Source organism: Chaetodon trifascialis, chromosome 13 (assembly GCF_039877785.1).
Source record: "Chaetodon trifascialis isolate fChaTrf1 chromosome 13, fChaTrf1.hap1, whole genome shotgun sequence".
Lineage (NCBI taxonomy): Eukaryota > Metazoa > Chordata > Actinopteri > Chaetodontiformes > Chaetodontidae > Chaetodon > Chaetodon trifascialis.
The window spans coordinates 14,495,136-14,519,594 of NC_092068.1; the positions used below are offsets into that span (position 1 = coordinate 14,495,136).

A 24,459-nucleotide genomic window follows, 5' to 3' on the forward strand; every position below is an offset into this window, starting at 1 on the left:
CCTTCTCTAAACCCCTTTCCCCGTCAACACAGCTTCTTCTAGCTTCTCTTGAAGTTATGTAATGCACTTCACTATTGAGTAACAAACACTGAGATCGAGCTGAGGGCTAATTATCATAGAGTATCAGGCTCACCTTTATGTACAGCTTTATAGTTGTCAATGGGATATTTACAGCTCTCTTTGATTACATTTGGGTTGTCTTCACGTGGCTGTCCTTGAGGCAATACACACAGACATGATTCAGCCAGTTTACAGCCCAGGCATGTTATCAAACATGTAATGATTAACCATCATAGAGTCTGAGTAATCTGTTTTAGGACCATCTCAGATAGCACAGAAAGTCTTTTCACACACAATTTTAAAGATTAATAAAGGTTTTATTTGCAGCAGTGTAAATGAATTACACTGTTCGTCAGTTCTGGTTGAGTCATGCTGAGTATTCATTTTACGCTAATTTCTGACAGCTTTATGACAATGTATTCTCATTCACACAGCCATTTCAGTTTTTCTTCAAGTTTTTTAAAGCTGCTGTGTTTACTCCTAACCTTCTCAGTGAGGAAATGCTGGATCTGACCCTGGATGGCACGCACACACGGTCCAACGAAACAATTTGTTTGTCTCTCTCAGACAGACTCACACGTACACCCCAGCAGCAGTCCTCTTTGTTTTTTTGTCAGTTGTTTCTGTTTCTTTCTCAAACTCTCTGCAACTTTTTCCATATAACACCTCAGCAACCTCAAATGTAAGGCTACGCTAATCTTATGTGACTTGAGTTCCGAAAATGGGTCTCAGTCCAGAGAGAGTGAACGCATGCAGAGAAGAAGTGGAAACACAACAGGAAACTGAGTCTAATTTGCCCACTCCCTCCCCTTCCCTTAACACATTCCCTTTTTTGGTGAGGTGCCTGTCCCCCCTAACACTAGAAAAAAACAGTAGGAGGAAAAGCAACTGAGGAATACTTGTGCAAGTCTGTCTGTCTCTTCCCTGTTTTTCTCTTTCATGCAGGCATCTGCCTGAAATGTTGAACTTTAGACACACGTGACCGTTTGTGGGCTGGTGCAAGGCTGAATTTTCTCCATGACTTTGTCAACAGTTGTTGGGTTTTCTCATTTACCCACCAGGAGGACTGCATGTGTGGGTTGAGACATCAAACGAGTCACAGGGGGCTGCTGCAGGACGACCCTTAAGATCTTCTGCCTACAACGAAAGAAATCAACACTCAAGCATTGCCGTTGATCCTGTGTATCTCTCACATATTCATGTTATTCTCTGCACAAGGAGGTTGCAAGATTTGGCTTCTGCTTAAAAGCCTCATTGCTCAAAGTCCCCCAGAGTCACGTCCTGCAATTGTCTCTGTCGTGTGGGTGGACAGGGGAAATAGTAAGAGTGTTTGAGTCGACCTCAGTGCAGTGCAGCAGTGAAGCAGAGGGCGAGAGGCGCCTGGTTGTCTGTTCATCTCAGGGTGACTGGAGCCATCAGCGTGGACCATGTGTGCTGCAGTTCTGGACGAGTATTGTGGGTCCACCTTCTGGGTGAGTTCAAAACCAGGGTTAATGTAGCTGAAGCGAGACACAGTGGGACTGAGGGAAATGGCTTCACTTAGGCTTCCAATTGACCTCAGTTGCCACTCTCAAGATTAAAAACAGTGAATAACTTAAAGCTGTAAAGCTGTTGACGCACACACATAGGATCAGTAACTTGAACAGTAAATTCACTTAAATGTAACTAGAGAATACATTACAGTGCAATTTCTGTAATAAGTACATTTTTTTGTTGATTGAAGTTTGTGGTGTTCTTGTGAAGTCTTTTCAGTAATTTGTGTTATGTTATCACAAAATAACTATTACAAACCTGACGGACACAGATTCCTGAAAATATTAACATATATACGCTTCTTCACTTCACTCCAGAACTTCTATGTTTGTGTAATTTTGTACAGGCTTTACATTGTTGTGTCAAACATTTAAGCATGTGAAGGACATGGTGTAGCTTTGAAGGTTATTTCTAAGAAATAACACAGAAACAGGAATGTGTGAAATGTACATTATGTCCGAACAATGTCTAATATTGAACTTCTTTTGAAAGCATTTTATGTTTTCACCCCTGTACACAATGAACTCAGCGTAAATGTGACTGGCCAGTAAGTAAGACATGACTCAGCATGTCCGACAACTATACTGGCCATAACTCTGTATTCTTGGGAACAAAACAAAACAAAACAAAACAAGCTGATAATGTCAGTTATTAAATTATATTTTTTGTTTTTTTTTTCTCCTCAGGAGTATGACATTTTCTAGAAAAACTTCAAAGGCAAAAAAAAAAAAAAAACCTGTGCTGAAATGACCAGTAGATCATTTGAGCAATAGAAAAATAATCAGCAACTGTTTTGATCATCCTTTAATTGCTTCTGTCGCTCTTCAAACAAAACTTGGCTGACAGACATTTATTGACTGAGCATTCGCATTTTATAGACTGAACTGTTAACTGAAAAGCCTCCACATTGAATGAACACCTGCACAGGCAGTCCAGAAAATAAACATATATCTGATGGTAGTGGCAGACCCTACATTTCCTCCTAGAGCTCGTATGAAGAGCGCAGTCTGTGAGGTGGATCTCGGCTTCTCATAATAACGGGCTTCTCTAAAAAGCCTTTTAAAAGCATTTTAAAAACTTAAAACAACTTAAAACTGCGCTTTGTAGGAGCCATTTATTCTTATAGCACATTAAACCCTTCAGTGTCCCTTTGCTACACATCTTTGTCTATTGGCACCCAATCACTCTCTTCTCTCCGGAAGTGCGCACATATAAAGCAGTAAGCAGGGGCTTCACAGGTGTAATCACATGTGAGTCATTGTTGATTAAATGTCTAATTAGGAAGGTGTGTCGTGTCTCTGCGCTGTTAGGGTACACAGATGGGACTGCTGGTGATGGTTTTATTCTTGAGTGACGTGTGTGTGTATGTGTGTCCTCAGAATTATTCATATCTGAATAGAGAAGACCCCGACCTCCCACTATGTTTCGAGCAGACGGTGCTGGTCTGGATCCCCCTGGGGTTCCTGTGGCTCTGCGCCCCCTGGCACCTCGTGTCTCTCTGCAGGAGTACACGAGTCAACACAAAACACCTGACCAAGCTCTACATCTGCAAACAGGTAATGCACACAGCAAGAAAGATAAACAAATAGACTCACTGCATGATTTTAATTAGCAACAAGTACCCCAGAAATCTTGATCCAAGGGGTGAAAGATACAGATAGATTCTGACTCATAGATTACCTCATAGGTTACCTCAACAACTTGATTTTTTTTTTTTTGTAAATATATGCTTATTCTAAAATATCCAGAACATAAGAATAAGCAAGTTTTAAGTTTCAAGCATCTTAAAGTAGCTGTGGTGTTACAAAATCATTTTTGCTGGTCAGGTTTGAGGTCCCTCTTCAGCCTTCTAGTGTCGACTTCAATGTGTTTTATTTGCCTTGTCTTGTCTGTCTCTCTTCCCCTCAGTTTGTGGTGTCCCTGTTGTTCCTGACGGCCATAGCAGGCCTGGCGCTCACATTAGGAGAGGATTTCGGTCCAGGTGACGACACACCTTCAGCAATGAAAAATCCTGATGTATATTATGCAAACCCCGTCCTGTTTGCCGTCACATGGGTAAATATAGCAGGTTTTCCCTTTTTTTTTTAATTTGCTGGGGTGCTTAAGATGGAAAGATGACTTTTTTTTTTTTTTTAAATTTCTGACATTTTGTTCTTTGCTAGATACTTGTGCTGATGTGTCAAGAAGGAGTGAGGCGGACCGAAGGAGCAGTGGACTCCAGCTCTCTCTTCATGTTCTGGTTTCTCCTTGTTCTGTGTGATATCTTCCCTTTCCAGACACTCCTACGAGAGGCACTCAAGCTGGTATGAACATTTGACTAATTAAGGAACAAGGCATTAATCAAGAACAAAAGTGGTATCATTCCTCGGACAGACTCACTTTATTGGATGGATTCGTCTTTGCATATTTGTCAGTAATGCACCAGTCACTTTAGCATCTCCCTCACCCTTTAATGTCTTTCTCACTCTCATCTTTTACCAGCAGGGAGAGATCAGGGATCTCCCTCGTTTTTGCCTTTTCTACATTTCCTTTGGGCTGGAATTGATTGCACTTATTCTCTCTGCTGTGGCTGATATCCCACCGGAAGCCAAAGATCGCGCAAAAAAAGTACCTCAACACCCCTTTTTGTTTTGTTAACATTTCTGTTTTGATGCGACTGTTGATAAAACTCATACTGATGTAACAAATAATGCTCTGAGCCTTCATCACGTCAGCCTGCTGTGCACGTAATTCGCCCATTTGTCTTTTTTCTACAGAATCCTAAGGAAGGGGCAGCATTTCTGAGCAGAATCACTTTCAACTGGTTTAACAGGTAAATTAAAAGTTTCCGCAGTAAGAATCCTAAGCAAACAACCACACCTCTACACCACAACTTCCAACTTCTCCTTGTCTCTCCAGCATGGCGGTGAAGGGATACAAGCAGCCCCTGGTTCAGGAGGACATGTGGGAGCTGAACAACGCAGATACTACATCTTACATCAATGAGCGCTTCCAGCGTGTCATGCAGTTGGAGTTGGGCGCAGCTGTGGCTAAGTATCGAAAGAAGTTGGACAAGAAATCGCAGAAGAAGAGAGACAAAGCCCAGGAAGAGGCCTTCGGAAATGGCCTCTCTAATAGTCTGGGGAAAGGCGTCAGTCAGGACGTGCTGATGATGGTGAACAAGCTTATTTTTATTTTCAAAAAGATGTGTTCTATATATTATATCTATTCACAGTACAGAGCCTGTCCATGTGTGCTCAAAGGCAATGTTCAAACAATATTTTTCTTTAGGAGGAAAAAGAAAAAAAAGAAGATGACAAGAAAAAGAAAAAGGACAAAAAGAAGGAGGAAAAGGACTACCCCAACTCCTGGCTGATTACCACCATTTACAAGACCTTTAAAAGGATTCTGTACGAGTCTGCCATCTTCAAACTGTTGCAGGACCTGCTGGCTTTTGTCAGTCCTCAACTCCTAAAGTGAGTCAAGTTTGAAATAATCTCACCGGCACCAAGATGTGTTCACTGCTGTCCTGCAGTTGTTTTTTAAACAGCTCAATGTTTTTTTTATTGCGGTTTTAATTGGTTTCATTAGTCCATCTGAGAAACTTTGACAGAGCACAAACCCTGAACCTGCTAAGTCACCGTGCAAAGCAGTTTCTACAGTTTACTGCTGTTCACTCTTCACACTGTCATCACTGAATGCAATCATTAACTCAGGGTCAAACTCACAGCAGGAGATTTCTTTCCTTTTTAAACTTGTAGTCTTCAGGCTTGATTGACACTGTGGGAAGCAATTTATGGCAATTCACTGCCTGTGAATGTTTTAACCCTTCAGCTTAATTACTCTCTACTCATTGATTAGCTTGAACAACACCCGATAACACCAGGGTCGGACAGTGGGGACAGTGAGAGAGGAAGAAAATTAAATAGGATACCAAATGAGAGAATTGATAACAATACGTTACATGATTGCAAGAAAAAAAAAAAAAAAAACTGCCGTTATGTGCTGTAAATGTCAACGTAAATGTCCTATTAGCAAGCACTGAGCTGCCTTGTTAACTAACTATTCCTTTCCTAGATTGATGGTCTCCTTCACTAAGGACAAAGACAGGAACGTCTGGGAAGGGTATCTGTATGCAGTGCTGCTGCTGGTGGTGGCCATTCTGCAGTCTCTGTTCCTGCAGCAGTACTTCCAGCGCTGCTTTGTGCTGGGGACAAAGGTTCGCACTGCCATCATGGCTGCTGTGTACAAAAAGGTAAACACATAAATGGTAGCACAATGACATTTTCTTACTTTGCCTCAGACAACAAATTTCCATGGCCACATATTTAACCGTCACTGAAAATGAAACATTTCTTGCAAGATACAAGATAAATCTGCTATTTTCCTGCACTATTTAATATGTCATATGTTTGGACCCAGTGATAGCTGTACGTGTAGCTGTGCATTAAATAACTGCAACTCCTCCCAACAATTCCTTTTTCATCCCTTCTCCAAGTCATTGGTGGTGTCTAATGAAGCTCGTAAAGAGTCGACGGTTGGGGAAACAGTGAACCTGATGTCAGCAGATGCCCAGCGCTTCAACGATGTGACCAACTTCATCCACCTGCTGTGGTCCTGCCCTCTGCAGATCATCCTGTCCATATTTTTCTTGTGGCTCGAGTTAGGACCATCTGTATTGGCAGGACTGGGAGTCATGGTGCTAATGGTGCCGATCAATGGACTGCTCGCCAACAAGGCCAGAAATTTCCAGGTCTGCAGAAATGCACACATACAGGATAATTGTTTTACAATTAGAATTTAGTGCACTATATATACCAAAAAATAGACCTACAAACTTCTTCCCTTCCCGTCTTCCAGCATATTCTATAACTACCTTTAACAATGAGCTAAATGTCCTAACTGATGTACATGATCGTTTTCCAGATAGAGAACATGAAGTTCAAGGACAAGAGATTGAAAATCATGAATGAAATGCTCAGTGGGATCAAGGTGAGTGCCCTTATTCCATTATTTTAACCATCAACAATAGTTGGTATAAAGTCAACAACTGCAATTTCTTTTGCGAAAAAATTGTTGGGGCGGGTAGGTGGAGGTGGGGGACTCTAAGTAAGGCCTTCCTCACATGAAAGGCTTTTGTTCTTCAGGAAAGAGCTGAAATGTTAGTCCACTCTACCTTCTATTATACTGTGTACACCACCTGTGGTTCATTACATAAGGTATGAATGCTGTCCTTCCCCCGCCTTTCCTTTTCCATGTCCTCCACAACGCTCCTGTCCCCCTCTTTGTCTTTCACCTCCCACCAGATTTTGAAGCTGTATGCCTGGGAGCCATCCTTCCAGACACAGGTGAAAGACATAAGAAATGAAGAACTCAAGGTCATGAAGAAGTTTGCCTACCTGCAGTCTGTCTCCATCTTCATCTTCACCTGTGCCCCAGCTCTGGTGAGACCTGTGACCAACAACAAGACAAGAAGCAACACATCAAGGATGGTCCTTTTTTTCTCATGCTCTCTTCTTTTTGCAGGTGTCTGTGGTCACATTTGCAGTGTTTGTCGGGGTGAGCTCAGATAACTTGTTGACTGCCGAGAAAGCTTTCACTTCAATCTCTCTTTTCAACATCCTCCGATTTCCCCTGGCCATGCTGCCCATGCTCATCGCTTCCATTGTGCAAGTAAGGGAACAACACCACACAGCACATGTACGCATATCAAACGTGTGTTGTAAGTCCACTAACCTGTTCTCTGACACTTCAGACGTTAGTGTCCAAGAAGCGTTTGGAGAAGTTTCTGGGAGGTGAAGACCTTGAAAGTGACACCATACGCCATGACCCCAATTTCAGTACGTTCATTATCAGTATTTGTTGGTACATGTACAGTCCATCTGTCCTCTCTGTCCATCTGTTTTCATCACTCTACGCATCTGTTTTCATCTTTTAGGCTCTGCTGTCAGCGTATGTGACGGTTCCTTTTCTTGGGAAAGAGAAGCTCAGCCTCTGCTAAAAAAGTTTGCTTTGTCAAAGATACACAAAATGGCACATTTGAATTAAATGCCAAATGGCTGCAAAACATACTCTATTTCATATTTTTTCTGTGTGTGTTTGCCAGTGTGTCCTTGGATATTAAGCCAGGTCGGTTGGTAGCAGTAGTGGGAGCTGTGGGCTCAGGAAAGTCTTCTCTCATATCAGCCCTCCTGGGGGAGATGCACTGCACCAAAGGCTTTATTAACATTCAGGTGACACCTTATTTCTCTCTTCGTGTCTGTCTAACAGTGATAATGTGTTTGACCGAGGGCATATAATGTGCACCATGTAACTTCTTGTCAATTTTTGATTAAATGAAGGTTTAATAATAATAATAATGATGATCTCTCTCTCCCTTTCTCATCAGAATTTGTCAGAATTTCTGTTTGTGTGTTAGACTCACAACATACAGAAAACTGATTGAATTGAATAAACACAGCAGTTAAGTTCACAATGCAGACTGCTAATACAGTACATAGGTGCTAAAAGAACCACCTCATCCAAATTGAAACAGGGAACGGACTGAATGAAATTCATGCTGTTTTTCTTCCTCTCTCAACCAGTGTAGTGTTTGGTTTGAATGAAAACCTGTATGAATGCCCCCTTTTCCATGGTAGAGACATGACCCTTAGTGTCTGTCTGTCCAGGGTTCCCTTGCCTTTGTGCCTCAACAAGCTTGGATCCAAAATGCCACTCTGAGGGATAATATCCTGTTTGGCTCTCCCCATGAGGAAAAGAGGTTCCAGAAGGTGATAAAAGCATGTGCCCTGGCACCTGACCTGGAGCTGCTGCCTGGGGGTGACCTCACTGAGATCGGAGAGAAAGTAAGACTAAAGGGAGTTGTCTTAGCTCAGATAAACATTCCGGACGTTCAGTGACATTTATCTTCTCCTCTCCTCTCCTCTCCTCTCCTCTCCTCTCCTCTCCTCTCCTCTCCTCTCCTCTCCTCTTCAGGGCATCAACCTCTCAGGGGGTCAGAAGCAGCGTGTGAGCTTGGCCCGGGCAGCTTACAGTCAGGCTGATATCTATCTTTTAGATGACCCATTGTCTGCTGTGGACTCTCATGTAGGAAAGCATCTTTTTGAAAAAGTGATTGGACCCAAAGGAGTGCTCAAAGACAAGGTCTGTGCTAAGCCTAAATTAATGCATTGATCAGTAGGAGATGTGTCACAGCAGCATAATACACATTAAGATGTTAAATATATTGGCAACGTTGGTAGCAGGCAATTCAGGATATGATTTTTTTAAACCACTTTTTTAGTCGCTGTGAATTTGCAGTTATTCAGTCACCCTGTTGATATATGTACAGTACAGTATATGCTTTCATTTTAACCCGCTGAGGTGGAAAAATCCAATTGTACTTTTGCCTGTACAGACTCGTATCCTGGTGACTCACGGAGTGAGCTTCCTGCCGTACGTTGATGAAATAGTGGTCTTGGTGGATGGAGTAATTTCTGAGGTTGGATCTTATGACAGCCTTCGTGCCAGCAGAGGAGCTTTCTCTGAATTTCTTGACACATATGCCAAAGAGCAAAGCAATCAGACCCATTCAGAGAAAGGTAATTATGGTTTTCCCCCCTGCATTGTGGGTTGAAGCTGTCCTTTTTTTTTGGCCCACTCACAAACTGTGGCTGACGTTTGCACATGCATTTCTTTGAGATTATAGGATGGCATTATTTAGATGTATATGCAGCTCTTATATATATATGAATTTCTTGTTTTTGTTCTTGCATTTGAATCAATACTTTCAATTGATATGATTCACTAAAGGGTGTGAGACACCATTTATGATCTGTGACCATATTTGTTCAGGTAATTCCCAGGACAGTGCAGACATAGAGCTCATCCCTGAAAGCGACGATGTTCAACCCGACTCTGCTTTGGAGGACGCAGTTTCTGTCACCCTGAAGAGAGAAAACAGTATCCGCCGCAGCCAGCGCAACGGCAGGTTAGAGCACAGTGAAGTGGCTGGCAGCAACATGAAGAACCTGCTTGTTAGTGTGTGTGACTGAGTATAAATGGAGGGGCAGAGGGCTTCTTGTAGGGCGCATAAGCAAGTCAGCACTGTTACACCACCTTGTGTCCATAATATTGTCTCATGTAGTATTGTCTGATCTTGTTTTCTTATTTCATCTGTTCTTTCCTTCTTTCTAGTGTCAGACTAAGAAAAAATAGTTCCATTAAAAAATCAGCTGATGTCGATGAGTCAAAGAAGGGCCAGAGGCTAATAGAGAACGAAACTATGGAAACAGGGCGGGTAATCTAACCTCTTGATCATTTTGATCATTGGAATCACCTTGATCATTTTTCACAGGCGTTGTTTTTCCTCTCTCTCTCTTACATCCAGGTGAAGTTCTCAGTGTACGTCCAGTACATGAGTGCCCTGGGCTGGGGATATACTTTCATGGCCTTCATGAATTACCTCCTCCAGAACGCTGCTTTCATCGGTCAGAACGTGTGGCTGAGTGACTGGACCAGTGATTCCGATGAGTATGCCAACAAGACATACCCTGCCCATATAAGGGACACGAGAGTGGGAGTGTTTGGAGCTCTGGGAGTGGTTCAGGGTAACTGAACGATCATTACTTTGTTATTTAGCAATTTTCAGATTCCTGTCAGTTAGCTTCAAAGCTAACTGAAAGTGAATTTTTATTTCTATTGGTGACAGAAAACTCTCTGTCTTTCTCTCTGTCTCTGTCATTTATGATCCAGTTGTTTTACAGTATTTTGAGTGCAAACTGCACATTGAGTTTCCATATGTCTAACATATTGTATTATAAGGAAAGTCTGACATTTTGGGAAATAACTCTAGCTTAGCTTATGCTGTATTGATGTTGCATGGGCTGGATGGAAAAATGTTTAGTATGCATTACCTGACAAATCAAGAGGGTTGTATGAGGGTGGAAAGACTTTTACATTTACCATCAGACTATGGCTAACATGAGCTGTCCATGTATTTGCTTTTCAGGCAATTCTGTACTGTAAGTCGGTTATAGCAGAGCTTTCTCAGCTATAGCTACAGCATGTAACTCATTGTAAAACCACAACAGATGTTGGTGAGCTGCAGTATGGAGGTGCAGGCATATTCTTTTGCCAATAAGCATATTTTCCCCAAATGTCAAACTATTCATTTAACTTAGTTTCTTTCAAAGAAAGAAGACATTTGCTTAGGCCCTTCTGATGTTTTCATGCTAGTGCTTGTGGTTGTGTTAGTTTAACAAGTGACATGATTTTCATACCATTTAAATCAAAGTTTCCGCAGAGAAAGGGTGAACGTTGTCAGGATGTTAAACAAAATGCATGACGAGGTGTCATGTACAGAGGATTTTATATGAAGTTAAACACTAAAAAGAACAAACAGCACTGGCCCTCAGGGAACTTCGAAGAGCTTGAACTGAGAAGGTGCTGCTGTCAGGTTAAAATCTAATAGTTAAATCCCTTGACAGCTACTTCTATTACATTTAAGTCACTATTGGCGAGCTTCCTTTCTTCTTGTTGAGTCTAGGTTCATGTTGAAGTCACGACTGAAAGCTGACATAATAATGAAATATTTCGTCCGCCTCTGCTTTATTGTGATTGGAGCACCAATTTCTGCCAAAGTCACTGCGACTGCTGTTTCAAATTCAGGACAGATAATAGATCTGTGCAAGTATGCAGACTTTTTCTACAGCAGACCAAATTTCTTTTGCTTTTCGGTCAGGGGCAATTTCTTTTTAAATATCATGTGCTCTCTTCATGCTACGAATAGACTGTACCGCTCATGTCAGTCAACCATACAACAGGACTGGCTGATGTTGGAGCCAAGCTTTTTGTGGGTGTTTCTTATTAACTGATCTTTGTTAAAGAGTGGGAATGTTTGATAGTCTTTAAGTTTAACTGTTTTTCCTGTCACTGCTGCTTTCTCCTGGTGTTAAATTAGTGCTTTCTGTGTGGTCTCTCCAGAGATGCCTGATACTTTTTTCAGCATATTGCTCTTACTTCAGTGTTAAGTACCTCTTGGTGATGGAACCACAATTGCTAATCAGCAACATGAGCATGAATAAAATGCCAGAGGATGTGTACATCGCTTCAAAATGTTGGCTGAACTAATGTGGTGCTCCATTAAAGCAACTAGAACTGACTTGCTGGCAGGTGGAGTGAAGAGCACTTGAGGCTTAACAGTGGGTGCCTATGTTCTTTTCAGTGTAAGAAGAAGAACTCTAAACAATAGATACTAGAGTGTAATGCATATATTTTAGAGATGGGTTTTAACGATTTCTTGACCATTATCAGACGGTAAAATGCAGCTTTCTTTTATGGCAGGCATCTTCGTGTTCATTGGTACGCTGCTATTGACGAAAGCTTCGATCAAAGCCTCTCGTGTCCTGCACTCGAGCCTGCTTAACAACATTCTGCGTGTTCCCATGGTGTTCTTTGACACCACACCCACTGGAAGAGTGGTCAACCGCTTTGCAAAGGTGGGATTTTTTTATTTTTTTGACTTTTCATGTTTGCTCTAATGTTTTCCATTTTCTTTATTCTTTTTTGTTGTCTTTTGTACTTTTGACACCTATGTATTCTTAAAATTGTAATTTAAGAGGTAGACTTGAATGCTCTCCAGGGAGTCGCCTCAGGATACCAGGTTGTGTATTAGAACGATCTGCTGGACTGTGGAGTTAAAGCAATTTCACTCAAATAAAATGGCTTTGTCAATGCTGCCTGCAGCATTTATTACCGTGGAGATTTCAATTTTGAAGCCTTTAAGCATGTAGTCCCTTCTCCACGTGATGTCCACTCAGGTGTACTCAAGTATATGCTTGTCCACAAGGGAGCAGAGCCTCTCCATAGGTGTTGATGAAAAAGAGATGAATTCACTCTGATTGAATTATTTCAAGCGGATTATTTCAATTGGGTTAAGCCAATGTATAATTTACCAGTGATGACTAACTTTTCCCTTCACTGGTTCTAAAGGACATTTTCACAGTGGATGAAGCCATCCCACAGTCGATCCGATCCTGGCTCATGTGTCTGCTAGGCGTGTTAGGGACACTGTTGGTCATCTGTATGGCCACTCCTTTCTTCATCATCGTCATCATTCCTCTGGCCGTGATCTACTTCTATGTACAGGTATGCTGGCCAAAATAGCACCAGGAAAAACATGACCCTGGAAAAGAGGTTGAAGAAGAAAAGATGTATTTCCTTACAGAAAATACTGCAAACAGTGAACTTTAAAGAGAGGCTTTGTTATTTTTGATCTATTGTAAAGAGAATCCAATTAACCCCTCCACTGTTTTCTGTTGATTGCTCTTGCCATCTCTCTATACCTAGCGCTTCTATGTAGCGACATCAAGACAGCTGCGTCGGCTGGACTCAGTGTCACGCTCTCCTATTTACTCACACTTTAGTGAGACGGTGGCTGGTCTGTCAGTAATAAGAGCCTATCAACATCAAGAACGGTTTCTTAAACACAACGAAATAACAATTGATGGAAACCTCAAGAGCGTCTACCCATGGATAGCGTCAAACAGGTCAGATATTCAACTCCCAAGATTCAAACACAAATCATTAACCAATACAAATAGTTCAGTATGTTGGTGTGACACAGTTATATTTCTTTGCTCACTGCAGATGGCTGGCCATCCGTCTGGAGTTTCTTGGAAACCTGGTGGTGTTCTTCTCTGCTCTGTTGGCTGTCATTGCCAGAGATTCTTTGGAGAGCGGCACAGTTGGCATGTCAATATCCTACGCCCTCAACGTCAGTGACACATACACTCTAATCGCATACACAGCACATACATTTAATGGCAACAGACCAATAATGATGATTTGGTGGTAACAAGGCATGAGGCAAAGTACTGCTAACAATGAAACACAGTCCTCTCTCCTGTCGGGGCTTTGCAGGTAACCCAGACCCTCAACTGGCTGGTGAGGATGACGTCAGAGCTGGAGACCAATATCGTGGCTGTGGAGAGAGTGAGTGAATACAGCAAGCTTGAGAACGAGGTACGTTTAACAGAGTGCTTTTTCCAATGTTCACAATGCTGAGCATGCACCAGAACAGAAGGTCAAACAACTGTATGGAATTCAAACCATTTTCTTGACAGGATATGCACTTTAGTTGCTGTTAGTTAGGACAGAAGGGTTGGGCAGTGGCACATTATCATTATCATTATCTCTCCTTCGATTCCTGCATTTCTTTTTTCATAAATGTGATGTGCTTTTAAATTTTCTATTTTTGATACAAAGGCGTATAAGGACTTTTAAAAAGCATAAACATGTTGTTGTTAAATGTTTTTTTCCCCTTCCTCCCATCTTTGAATGTGATATATTATGTTCTCATATAAACAGGCGCTTTCATAGCTGATGTATTGTCACCTTGACAACTGCTCCACCATTTCTCATCTGCGCTGTGCATCTTTATTTCTGCAGGCTAAATGGATCTCTAACATTCGGCCTATCAAGACGTGGCCCGAGCATGGAAGGCTGTGGTTTGAAAACTACAAGGTCCGTTACAGGCCTGAATTGGACCTGGTGCTGCATGGAATCACCTGTCACATCAACAGCACTGAGAAGGTCTGTGTGTATGCCTGTACCTCTGTCAGTCTGTGCATGTGTGTATAACAAGTCTGTAGGATTTATCAAAGTATGAATTTGAATTGGGCGATCAATAGTGTTGTGCTAGGATGCAGCTTAATACATCAAATATGCAAATATAATAATATAAACAAAAACAGTTCTGTTAAGCTATGTAATTACTGTTTTCATTTTGCATCATTTGTTACATGCACTTACTATAAACACAAATAAAACAAAACCTGCCAATTCAAATGAAACAGGATTGACATAATTATAATAATATAATGAATCCTTTATACCTAATAATAATAGATATAAAGGATTTCTAAATAGTGGCAAATGTGTAACTTTGAAGTCAGATTCAGCACTGACTAAAGGGCAGTTTATATTGCAGCTTCTTTATGATGGTGAAACCAGTGGTCTAAATGAAAACCTGCTTCCTAAATGTCTTTTTATTTCCCTCTCATTTTGTGCCTTTCATCTTTGCAAGGCAGCATGGATGTTTTGTTTTCTCTAGTCTCAGTTGCTTTTCTTTGCAATGGATGCTTGACTAAAGTGACCTGACTTTTTTTCCCTGGATTTTCTGTTGATGAATCTTGAATCTCCAATCAGAGTTTTAGTACGGTAGAAGTGCACAGATAACAACATAGAAAGGTACAACACATACACTGGCATGCAAAAGTTCGGGCACCCTTGGGCAAAATTTCTGTTCTATTCAATGTGAATAGTTAAGTGAGTAGAAGATGGACTGGTCCCCAGAAGTCATAATATCTTAAGCAAGATTAATGCATTATTTATGATTTGTACAAATTTAGAGGGCAAAGGAGAAAGGAGCACCATGAAAACAATTGGCAAAGTCTCTGACCTTAAGTAGCTTGATAGATAATCAGTATAGGAAAGGCCAGGTGATGCAAATTTCAAGGTTTTCTGAATACTGTGACTCCTCAAATCTTGTCCCAACAATCATCATCCATGTGCTCCTCTTAACAGTTCCCCAGCACTCTGCAAATTAAAATAATTGATGCCCACAGAGCAGGAGCAGGTTGTGGGAGATTGCAAAGCATTTTCAGATGGCTGTTTCTTCAGTTCACAATGTAATTAAGAAATGGCAGTCAACAAGAGCAGTGGAGGTCAAGCTGAGGTTTGGAAAACCAGGAAAAGTTTGTGAGAGAATTACTTGTTAAATTCTTTGAAAGGCAAATTAAAAGCCCCATTTGACTGCAAAAGACTTCATGAAGATTTAGCAGACTCTGGTGGGGTGGTGCACTGTTCTCCTGTGCAGTGACACCTGCACTGATATGAAGAAAACCTTTCCTGCATCCTCACTACAAAATTCAGCATCAGGAGTTTGCATAGGAACATCAAAACAAGTCTGATGCATTTCTTGTGGACTGATGAAGGTAAAATAGAAGTTTCTGGCCACAATGAGCAAATGTATGATTGGAGAAAAAAAGAACATGTCTCCAACTGTGACGCACAGGGGTGGATCGATCATGCTTTGGACTTGTGTTGCAGTCAGTGGCACAGAGAGAACATTTCAGATATAACAAATATAACACGGTCTGTAGAAAAAACAAGGATAAAAAGAGGATGGCATCTACAGCAGAGTAATCATCCTCAACACACCTCAAAAACCCCACAATGGACTACTTCAAGAGACACAAGTTGAAGGGTTTGCAAGGCCCTTACAGTCCCTTGACCTAAACATCAATAATCCCAAAAGATCAGTGCATGCGAGAAGCCCAAGAGCCATTAGCATTTTGTAAGGAAGAAGAGGCTCCAAGGACTCTGAGAAAATGCTGATGCTGTTTCCGTTTAACATAAAATCCATTCACAAGTCAGTGTTTTGACAGCTGGTTTAAAAGCTTTCACAAATTCAGTATAGGCTGGAACAAATTATTGCTTTATTATTATTGTACTTTACACACAGAAAAAAATTGTTAGTGCTTATAGGTTATAAAACCTGTATTAAAAGAAATGTCAGTCATTTATCCTATGTGGTTTCTCTCACTGCATCCAGATTGGTATTGTGGGCCGCACAGGAGCTGGAAAATCAAGCCTGACAAACTGCCTGTTTAGAATTATTGAAGCTGCTGAAGGTCGTATCGTCATTGACGGTATAGATATTTCCACAATAGGCCTGCATGACCTCAGAAACAGGCTCACGATCATACCACAGGTATACACATTAACACTCTAACTCACACACAGTATTCAGATGGAAATGGTACAGTATAATGACCCATTCAACCCCGTGGGTGCAGGATCCAGTGTTGTTCTCCGGGACCTTGAGGATGAACCTGGATCCATTTGACAGATGCAGTGATGAGGACATCTGGAGAGTATTGGAGCTCTCTCATCTGAAGGATTATGTAGCGGGGCTGCAGGAAGGATTACAACATGAAGTCACAGAGGGCGGAGAGAACCTCAGGTAAATGAATGCTGCTCTTCCATCCGTCAAAATATTAAAGATATAGTGAATGATAACTTTGCTCTGAGTGTGAACCAGTTAACTTTCAGTTGGGTCATGAAAGTACTTCCTTGATGCTGAGTTACTCTAAATTGTAACCTGCAAACATCTCATAATGAGTAAATCTGCCACCTCTCATCCTAAGTACATTGTAAATATCCCCTCTAATGCATTGCTCCTTCTGTTGTTTTCTTCTGTATTTAGTATTCATTGCTTATATAATTTGAGTGCACCTGAGCATATACTTCAAAAGTGTTTTGCCTAATGGAGCATCAATACACACCACCCACACAGCTCAACTGCTTAACCCTTCAGTATATTTCAAGCAATTTCTCATCTCTCTTCCCAGTGTGGGCCAAAGGCAGCTGCTGTGTCTGGCCCGAGCGCTGCTGAGGAAGTCTCGCATCTTGATCTTGGATGAGGCTACTGCAGCTGTTGACCTGGAGACGGATGACCTGATTCAAAATACCATCCGCAGAGAGTTTTCACACTGCACTGTCCTCACCATCGCCCACCGCCTGCACAGCATCATGGACAGCTCCAGGTGAGTGATACCCCTTTTCCACCAAATTAGCTTTGCTTATTGAACTGGTTCCATGCTGGATTCTTAGAACCCTGGTGCCATCTAGCGAACCAGCCCATGTTTCCACCGGTTTTGAGTGGAATCATTGTAATCAGGTATTACAAAGGAGGGCGTTGCACAATACAAAGTGCTGCTAAACTGGTGAATCACATTGATTAGCTGCCAGCTTGTATTCTGTTATTACAAATATTTGCTTTTATCCAAAAAAAAAAAAAAAAAAACCAAGCATGGACCAACTATTAATGATAAGAATATGTAGGAGAGTATCCTTCTCCATCCTCATTTTCCAACCTGTAGAATATGACACGGCCGCTGTTAACGTCACAGCTCACAGTTCAAGTCAAGGAAAACTCACTATTATTTGGTTCCAGCAGAGAACCAACTTTTTGGGTTCTGAACCAATTCATTTTTGGCCCAAATACTCCAAACTGTTCAAACCCACAGATGGCCCAGGATGACACATTATTTATCCAACATTTTCGCATGGGATAATTCCTCCCAGTTTGAATTGATCTGTTGGCAAAATACACAAAATAGCGAATATTATAAACCAAACAAACTGAAAGTGCCATCTTAGCGCACCCCCATGACAAAGTTCTCTCAAACAAAAACTCACAAAATGCCATAAATAACACGCACAACATGTACTGAAGGTTTCTTTGATAGAACTAAACTAAAACCCATCAGGGTTCATGGGCCTGCTGTTCCAGCAGTTTGAATGCATCTCTGTTGTGACAAAAGCCTGATGGCCACAGCTGTGAGGTGCAAGTCAGCCTGTACAGTATACGCACATCTGTACAGAGAATCAGACATGAAAAGATCTGCGAGACTTCAAAGCCTCCACTGGCTTCGCCTTCAGGACCTTGGACTAAGTGGTGGTGAGAGCTGGTGCAGGTGTAGGAAGTATGAATTTATTCATTGTATTCTACATCTACCATGTAGAGCTTTGAGCTCTCCCTCGAGCCACCTTCGATTAGTATTTCATTTTATTTTATTTTTTGATAGCAAGGCCCATGCACTTTTCTTTATGTTGTGTCATAACTGAGAAGAAGAAATGACATTATGAAAATGAGCACCAGATTGCACAAGTTGGAACGAACCTTAAACTGTGGGACGTCCTATCAGTACTGGTTTTGACAATAGTTGGCTCTTCAAACCAGTGAAACATTGTTCTTTCACTGGAGGTAACTAAAGTTGAGTACTTTAGAAAGACCGACCTGTTCATGCATTTGTCCATCATAGCATCCATCCTTTCTCTGTACCTGCTTTGTCCTTTTGTAGGGTTACGCCTCACCTAAAAATAAAAACTCATTTTATGTGCAAATCAACGGCACAGATATGTTGACATCCATCTCCGTCATGTTTGAGCAGGATGTTTTTCTTGTCAGATCGTCCTCTGCCAGTTAGTAATGACATTTACACACTCAGTGGGTAACTATTTCTGCACATGTTCTTCCCGACAGGGTAATGGTGCTCGATGCTGGTAAAATAGTGGAATTTGATTCTCCAAGCAACCTGCTTGCAAAGAGAGGTCATTTCTACTCCATGGCAAAGGATGCTGGAATAACACAAGACACCCTGACAGCTCTCTGATTCTGCACTTTTGATTTAATTCCAATAATTGCTTTTGTTGTTTGATTTCAAAATAGATGGATTTTGCTTTGATGTAAAGAGATATTGTAACATTTGTATTTATAGGTAGGTAGCAATATAAAGAAATCATATTCTGTGTGTAAATAATTTTTATATGAGAACAATAAACATTCTTTATCAAATACTGCTTAACTGTTTTTAATGAAGGGGTCTACCTCAGTTTAAGTTTCAAACCTCTGTGTCATATTGAACACATGGAGAGTTAGATGAGAGGACTGCCAGCAGCTGGTTATTTTAGCATGAAGGCTGAAAACAGAAGGAAAACACAAGGAAAACCTGCTTCTGTCCAAAGGTAACAACAAATTCATCATTTGTAGTGAGGTTGTAACTTCTTGGAGTCTCTGCTGGTTGCCTGAACTGTTGCAGCCAAGTAGTAATTTTGCTCATAAAAGTGTCATTTTTACATTCTAGTTTTTGTAAGAATTAAACAAATGAGATGCGACATGTCAACTAGTGAGCTTCAGAGGTGCTCATCAGCGGCTTTAATGATTTTCCAACAAATCCAGTCCAGCTGTTTCTCCCTGCTTCCAGTCTTTATTATAAGCTCCCCAGCTGCTGGCAGTAGGTCCATTTTTAGCATATAGCTATGACAGTGGTATGGATCATCTCATGAAACAAAACAAAACCTTTAATAGTCATTCCTTAAATTTAGCCGAGGCATTATACATGTCCGTAATGCAGAAGCACGTTATATGTGCATGAATGTGTCCCACAAATATGAAAATTACATTTTTTATGTTTAGAACTCTCTTTAAGGTTAGTCAAGGTTAAGTTAAGGGTGTGTGTTTGTGTGTTTTTATATGGTAGCAGTGTGTCCACGGCATACCTGTCCAGATCGGGTGCATGTGTACTCTGGTGAATATCTAGATGAAATATCCTGCAGGAACAATGCTGCTGGAGCCAGGTCACTATGTTTGCCTCAGTAATTTACATTTTCATCGCACTGTGAGACTATCTTGCATTTAAAGCAGCTGTATCACTTTATTTAGGGTTTTCTTCCAGCTGCTGTTGTTAATATCTCTGTCTGAATGAGTGAGTGTGGGGAGAGAGGGAGATGGAGGAGGTGATGGAGAGACACAGAGCACAGAGAGAGAGAAAGAGAGAGAGAGAGAGGCAGACAGTCAGAGTGGGAAGGACAATCAAAGGGGTGTTTTTTCCTTGCGAAGTGAGCTGCTGGGCTTCAACCTGCATTTCTGCCTCTGAAAGGTAAGTCTATCATCTGAAATTGATCAAATGCCTTCAGATAGGTCAAATGTAACTGCTGTAATGGGTCTTAAACAGGAATGATCTTAATTTTGGAACTGACAGTGCTGGCAGTGTAACAGGTTGTACAGTGTGTGCACATCACATTTTAAATAAACATGTCAGATTCCTGTTGAATTAAAATAATGATGAAATTTGATGATTTGCTTGCAAAAGGCAGCATGACTTGGTCTGAAAATGCAACTGGTCTCTGTGTGAATGTGTCCGTTTGTGAAGACTGACTCACTCACCATTTGGACATTGATCTCTAACGTAATGCTTTTTCAAAGCATTTTCAATTATGCACGTCTGTTATCCACTGAACGCTTTTGTTTTTGTCAGTTGCCTCATGTTAATGGATTTTCATGCATTTTAATATGCTTTCAGTAAATTTAAGGTAAATCAACATTTAAAAAAAAAAACAGAAGCTGAAAATCACTGTATTTGTAGTGCACAGCAATGTATGTAACCCATAACACAGCACAAAAGGATGGACATTAATTGTGCACATCAAATTTAACATGAAAATTTTAAAATTTAAAAATTTACCTGAAAAATTATTTATCTGACCTCAATAATGGTTGCTAATAGTCAACATCATTTCCAGTTTTCATCTATTTTAATCATAGTGGAGGAACTTGGAAATTAAATCCATTATCGATATTAATTATCTGTATTATTTATCTGTAATATCTTTCTAGTTCTCCTCCAGCTTTCTCATCATGAACCTCTCAGGGCAGATTTCATTCCTCTTCAGCTGTAATGTCAGTCCGAGTGAGACGCCACAGCTCGACATTAGTGTCACCAAGAGTGAGCCGCTGGCAATTGCCGTCCCCATGACCATCTTCTACAGCATCGTCTTCTCATGTGGAGTATGAACACTCAATTTTACAGCAGTAGCAATAAGCCACAATGTTAGTCATTGGCATTAATGACATGCTGAGAGCAACTGTAGGCTTACATTTTTATCACACTAAAGACCTCTTAATGCTGTACTTTAATGCTCTATAGGTCTTATTCAATGGTGTGAGCATACTGACTCTCCTCATGGACGCTCAAATGAGAGTCAGTGCCATTCGCTTCTACCTTCTCAGCCTGGTCATATCAGGTACACACTACTACCATGGACTTTTTATGGAAGACATTTCAACATCTTCATGTTTAACCTCCTAAGACCTGGCGTCCACATATGTGGACATCACATTTTGGGTTGTCTAGACCACAATACTAAATTTTGCTCTACATGGGCCTGGTGTCCACATACGAGGACATTATACTGCTAACAATAATGATATATATAATATATATCATATATGATGGTAATTCTTCTTTTTTTTTACATTCACCAGGTCCCAATCAGCCCAAATAGCAAAGAGAAATTAAAAATGCATGCCATGCAAGAGTTCGGGTCTTAGGAGGATCTATACTGCCAACATTAACTTTTAGTGTAATCTAAAGAACGACTCTTCCATATTTCTGATGGAATTTAATTTGTCACTTTCCATTTGGAAAAACAGCATTTGATATTGATTTATGTGCATATTAAATTGAAACTGAAATCACAAATGCCAGTTTCCATTTCCATTTTAATCACACCTCAATCTATTAAATTCATAGAGTGGTTGACCTACAACCTCAATTTGACCCTCATCTCTCTCTTTAATTTTTAGACATTCTGCAGTTGATGACCATCCCAGTGACTTTGTATCGGTACTACTGGGAGAGCTACCCATGGCGCCTGGGTCAAGTAGTATGCAAGGTCTATTTTATGATCCGCCAAGTGTACTGTGCCACCACAAGCTGGGTTATCATGACCTTCACCACTGAGCGCTATGCAGCCATTTGCCACACCATGTGGTCTGTCTCCAGCCTGAAGGTTGAGTACTTCCACAAAACAAATGTACTCTTTCCTCATCGTAGTGCTCTGTGCTCACTGAAATAGTAACTATTACATGAAATTTTAAAAAAAGGGATGTCTTGTAATAATGTTTATCACATTTGCCCAAAACTGACATAACTTGGTGTGATGTTCATTTTGAGTTTCTTCCCTAAAATTCATATAAAACATATTCCTTGTTCATGCTCAAAGAATTGAATCAAGATAAGCTGCAGAAGATATTGTGTACTTCAATGAAAAGGGAAGCATTTATCCAATTTGGCGTTTTCTTGTTCAAAATATTGTGCATAAATACATAATGCAGACCTTTTCAGTGCTACATGATTTGAGCCAGGCCAGATGGAGAGTACAGAATGTGTTCTTCTTACCTGTGCTACATTTCTATTTCACAATGAAATGTAGGAAATGAAATGGGTCATGCTGTGCAATTGATAAAACCTGTCGGTCTAACGGATATAATTTCCTTCCCTCTCGCCTTCCTCTCCAATAGAAGTCTCGGCTGCCGTGCCTTTTTTCAGTATGGATCATTTCTCTGGTCTCAGCCATTCCCTTTGCTCTGGTCTATGACCAGGCTCGTGCGTGCATCCTGGACTACACGGCCACCACACATAAAGACGCCTTCCATGTCTCCACCATGTGCGAGATGACTGAGCCTGATCCTGCGCACATCTACAAAGGGGCTTTACTCCTGAGAGCGGGGTTCTTCTTTCTGGTGAGACAAATGTCATTCAACAGATTGTATGTGCTTATCTGCATAAAAGCACAGGCACTCAACAGACCTCTCCAACTTTAGGTCCCGCTGGTCTCCATCTTTACCCTCTATCTCCTCATCCTACTCTACCTGAGGAGGAATGGACGTCAAAGGAGAAACATGGGTCTCACAAGGACGGTTCCAGAAGGAAGACGAGATATCCAGTGCCATCAGAATGGAAAGCTACTTTTAAATGAAAAGAGAGCTCTGAAACTCATGGGTGAGACACAGGAAATTATAATGTTATGTTTAAGTCTTGAGGTAGTGGTATAGTAAATCTCCCGAGTGCTTTTATCTCATAAGTGATGAAGTGTCCAGAAAGTGGGACACTGAATTTCATTCACGTGTCCTTTTAAAGTGGTGATGCTGCAAGCTTGGTGACTGCTTCCGCTCTGGGCTGCTAATCAGACTGACCACTCGAATCGCTTTACAACATGAGTCAGCATTCATTTTGTCTTCCAGGTGCAGTCGTGGTGGCTTTTTTTGTCTGCAACTTTCCAGACATCGCGTCCTCGCTGATGCAGGTCTATGTGGTCGTGTGGTCCGACACCGTCCTTTCCGTCTACACAATCCTGAAATCGTACTTGTCGCTTCCACTGTGGTATATCAACGGCGCTCTGGATCCGCTGCTGTTCTGCATTTCCTCACACACATTTCGTAGGGCGTGCTGGAGAACTCTGGGTCGGCTCAGGCCTTACTGCTACTGGAAGTATGGGAGCATGTCTTGGCTGCGACCAAGAAATTCAAGCGAAGAAGCAAGCACAACAGCCAGAGAGAGGACTGATAATAAATACTGCAGAGAGAAGATGGACAAAAAGAGAAATGCAGTCATTAACAAATCAGATCGGAGGGATGGAGATAGCAATGGAATCACATTTGAGCATGAGCTGCAACAAAAGCATTCTGAACCGTGATTGTTTTACTCTTTCACACTTTCACACCTTTAATGAATGTACAAATGCACCATGGGATCCAATAACTAAATGTTCTTTTTTCCTGAAACACTTTCTTTTTCTTTCAGAGTTTCTCAGTGTTGTGAACATTTTTGAAAATGTTGTAAAATGTTTACTGCGTGTAGAATTAACCTGTATTCTGCAGTTCAGTAATATTTGTGTTCTTTCAACTGTTTTCCTTTGTCTCGCTAGAAATATACGTTTCGTGTTTTAAAACTTACATTACTGTGACAGATGTGAAGAAGTGTAGGAATATATATTTTTTGATGTTAAGTGTCATACTACATTTCCCAAACTCCCCCAAAGATTACTGGATGAGCTGTGGCAGTGTGTGTTCTATGTTAGTTTGAAAGGTATATTGTTCAAGAGTATTATTCAGGTGCATAGTTCATACCATCCTGAGACCCAGCCTATTCATTTGTGTCCTCTGTAGTGGACATTTGGTTTTGGTCTATATCTTTTGACTCATTTGAGCTACCCTACTAAGTCCTGGTGTGCTCAGTAGAGCACATCCTGGCCTTTCCAGTTATATCTCATATCTCAATCATATATTTTCTAGTTTATGAACATGTCAGGAATCATAAATTGGAGTCAGAGTTCAGTTAAACTTTTTGTTAGGAAAAATAATAGCAATGTTGTGAATGTTTAATAATGTCAATTTTGTTCAGCAGTTCAACAAAAGGTGTTCAGTTTGGATTGACATTCTTGTTTTCTTGTCAGTCTATTATGATTTTGTTGTGTTATGGTAAAATTGTACTGTTG

At 41.0% G+C, this 24,459-nt stretch overlaps 2 protein-coding genes across 2 annotated transcripts; both read left to right on the forward strand.

Moving 5' to 3' along the window:
• Positions 1 to 950: 950 nt before the first annotated feature.
• On the forward strand, positions 951 to 18,974 carry abcc2 (ATP-binding cassette, sub-family C (CFTR/MRP), member 2). Its single transcript, XM_070977551.1, has 32 exons — positions 951 to 1,532; positions 2,973 to 3,149; positions 3,502 to 3,648; positions 3,756 to 3,896; positions 4,078 to 4,200; positions 4,350 to 4,405; positions 4,492 to 4,747; positions 4,864 to 5,048; positions 5,650 to 5,827; positions 6,071 to 6,325; positions 6,499 to 6,564; positions 6,879 to 7,016; positions 7,099 to 7,245; positions 7,328 to 7,412; positions 7,511 to 7,577; positions 7,679 to 7,805; positions 8,241 to 8,417; positions 8,548 to 8,715; positions 8,969 to 9,152; positions 9,406 to 9,541; positions 9,748 to 9,850; positions 9,941 to 10,160; positions 11,896 to 12,050; positions 12,544 to 12,699; positions 12,901 to 13,100; positions 13,201 to 13,327; positions 13,474 to 13,575; positions 14,002 to 14,145; positions 16,169 to 16,327; positions 16,413 to 16,579; positions 16,968 to 17,162; positions 18,665 to 18,974. The coding sequence occupies exons 1-32, from the start codon at positions 1,488 to 1,490 to the stop codon at positions 18,792 to 18,794; spliced, it is 4,716 nt and encodes a 1,571-aa protein (XP_070833652.1). The 5' UTR covers positions 951 to 1,487; the 3' UTR covers positions 18,795 to 18,974.
• A 1,844-nt stretch (positions 18,975 to 20,818) lies between these two features.
• LOC139340905 (pyrokinin-1 receptor-like) lies at positions 20,819 to 23,692 on the forward strand. The gene is made up of 6 exons (XM_070977027.1): positions 20,819 to 20,968; positions 21,108 to 21,204; positions 21,767 to 21,972; positions 22,484 to 22,705; positions 22,787 to 22,964; positions 23,207 to 23,692. Exons 1-6 carry the CDS (start codon positions 20,819 to 20,821, stop codon positions 23,656 to 23,658), a joined length of 1,305 nt encoding a protein of 434 aa, XP_070833128.1. The 3' UTR covers positions 23,659 to 23,692.
• Positions 23,693 to 24,459: the final 767 nt, after the last annotated feature.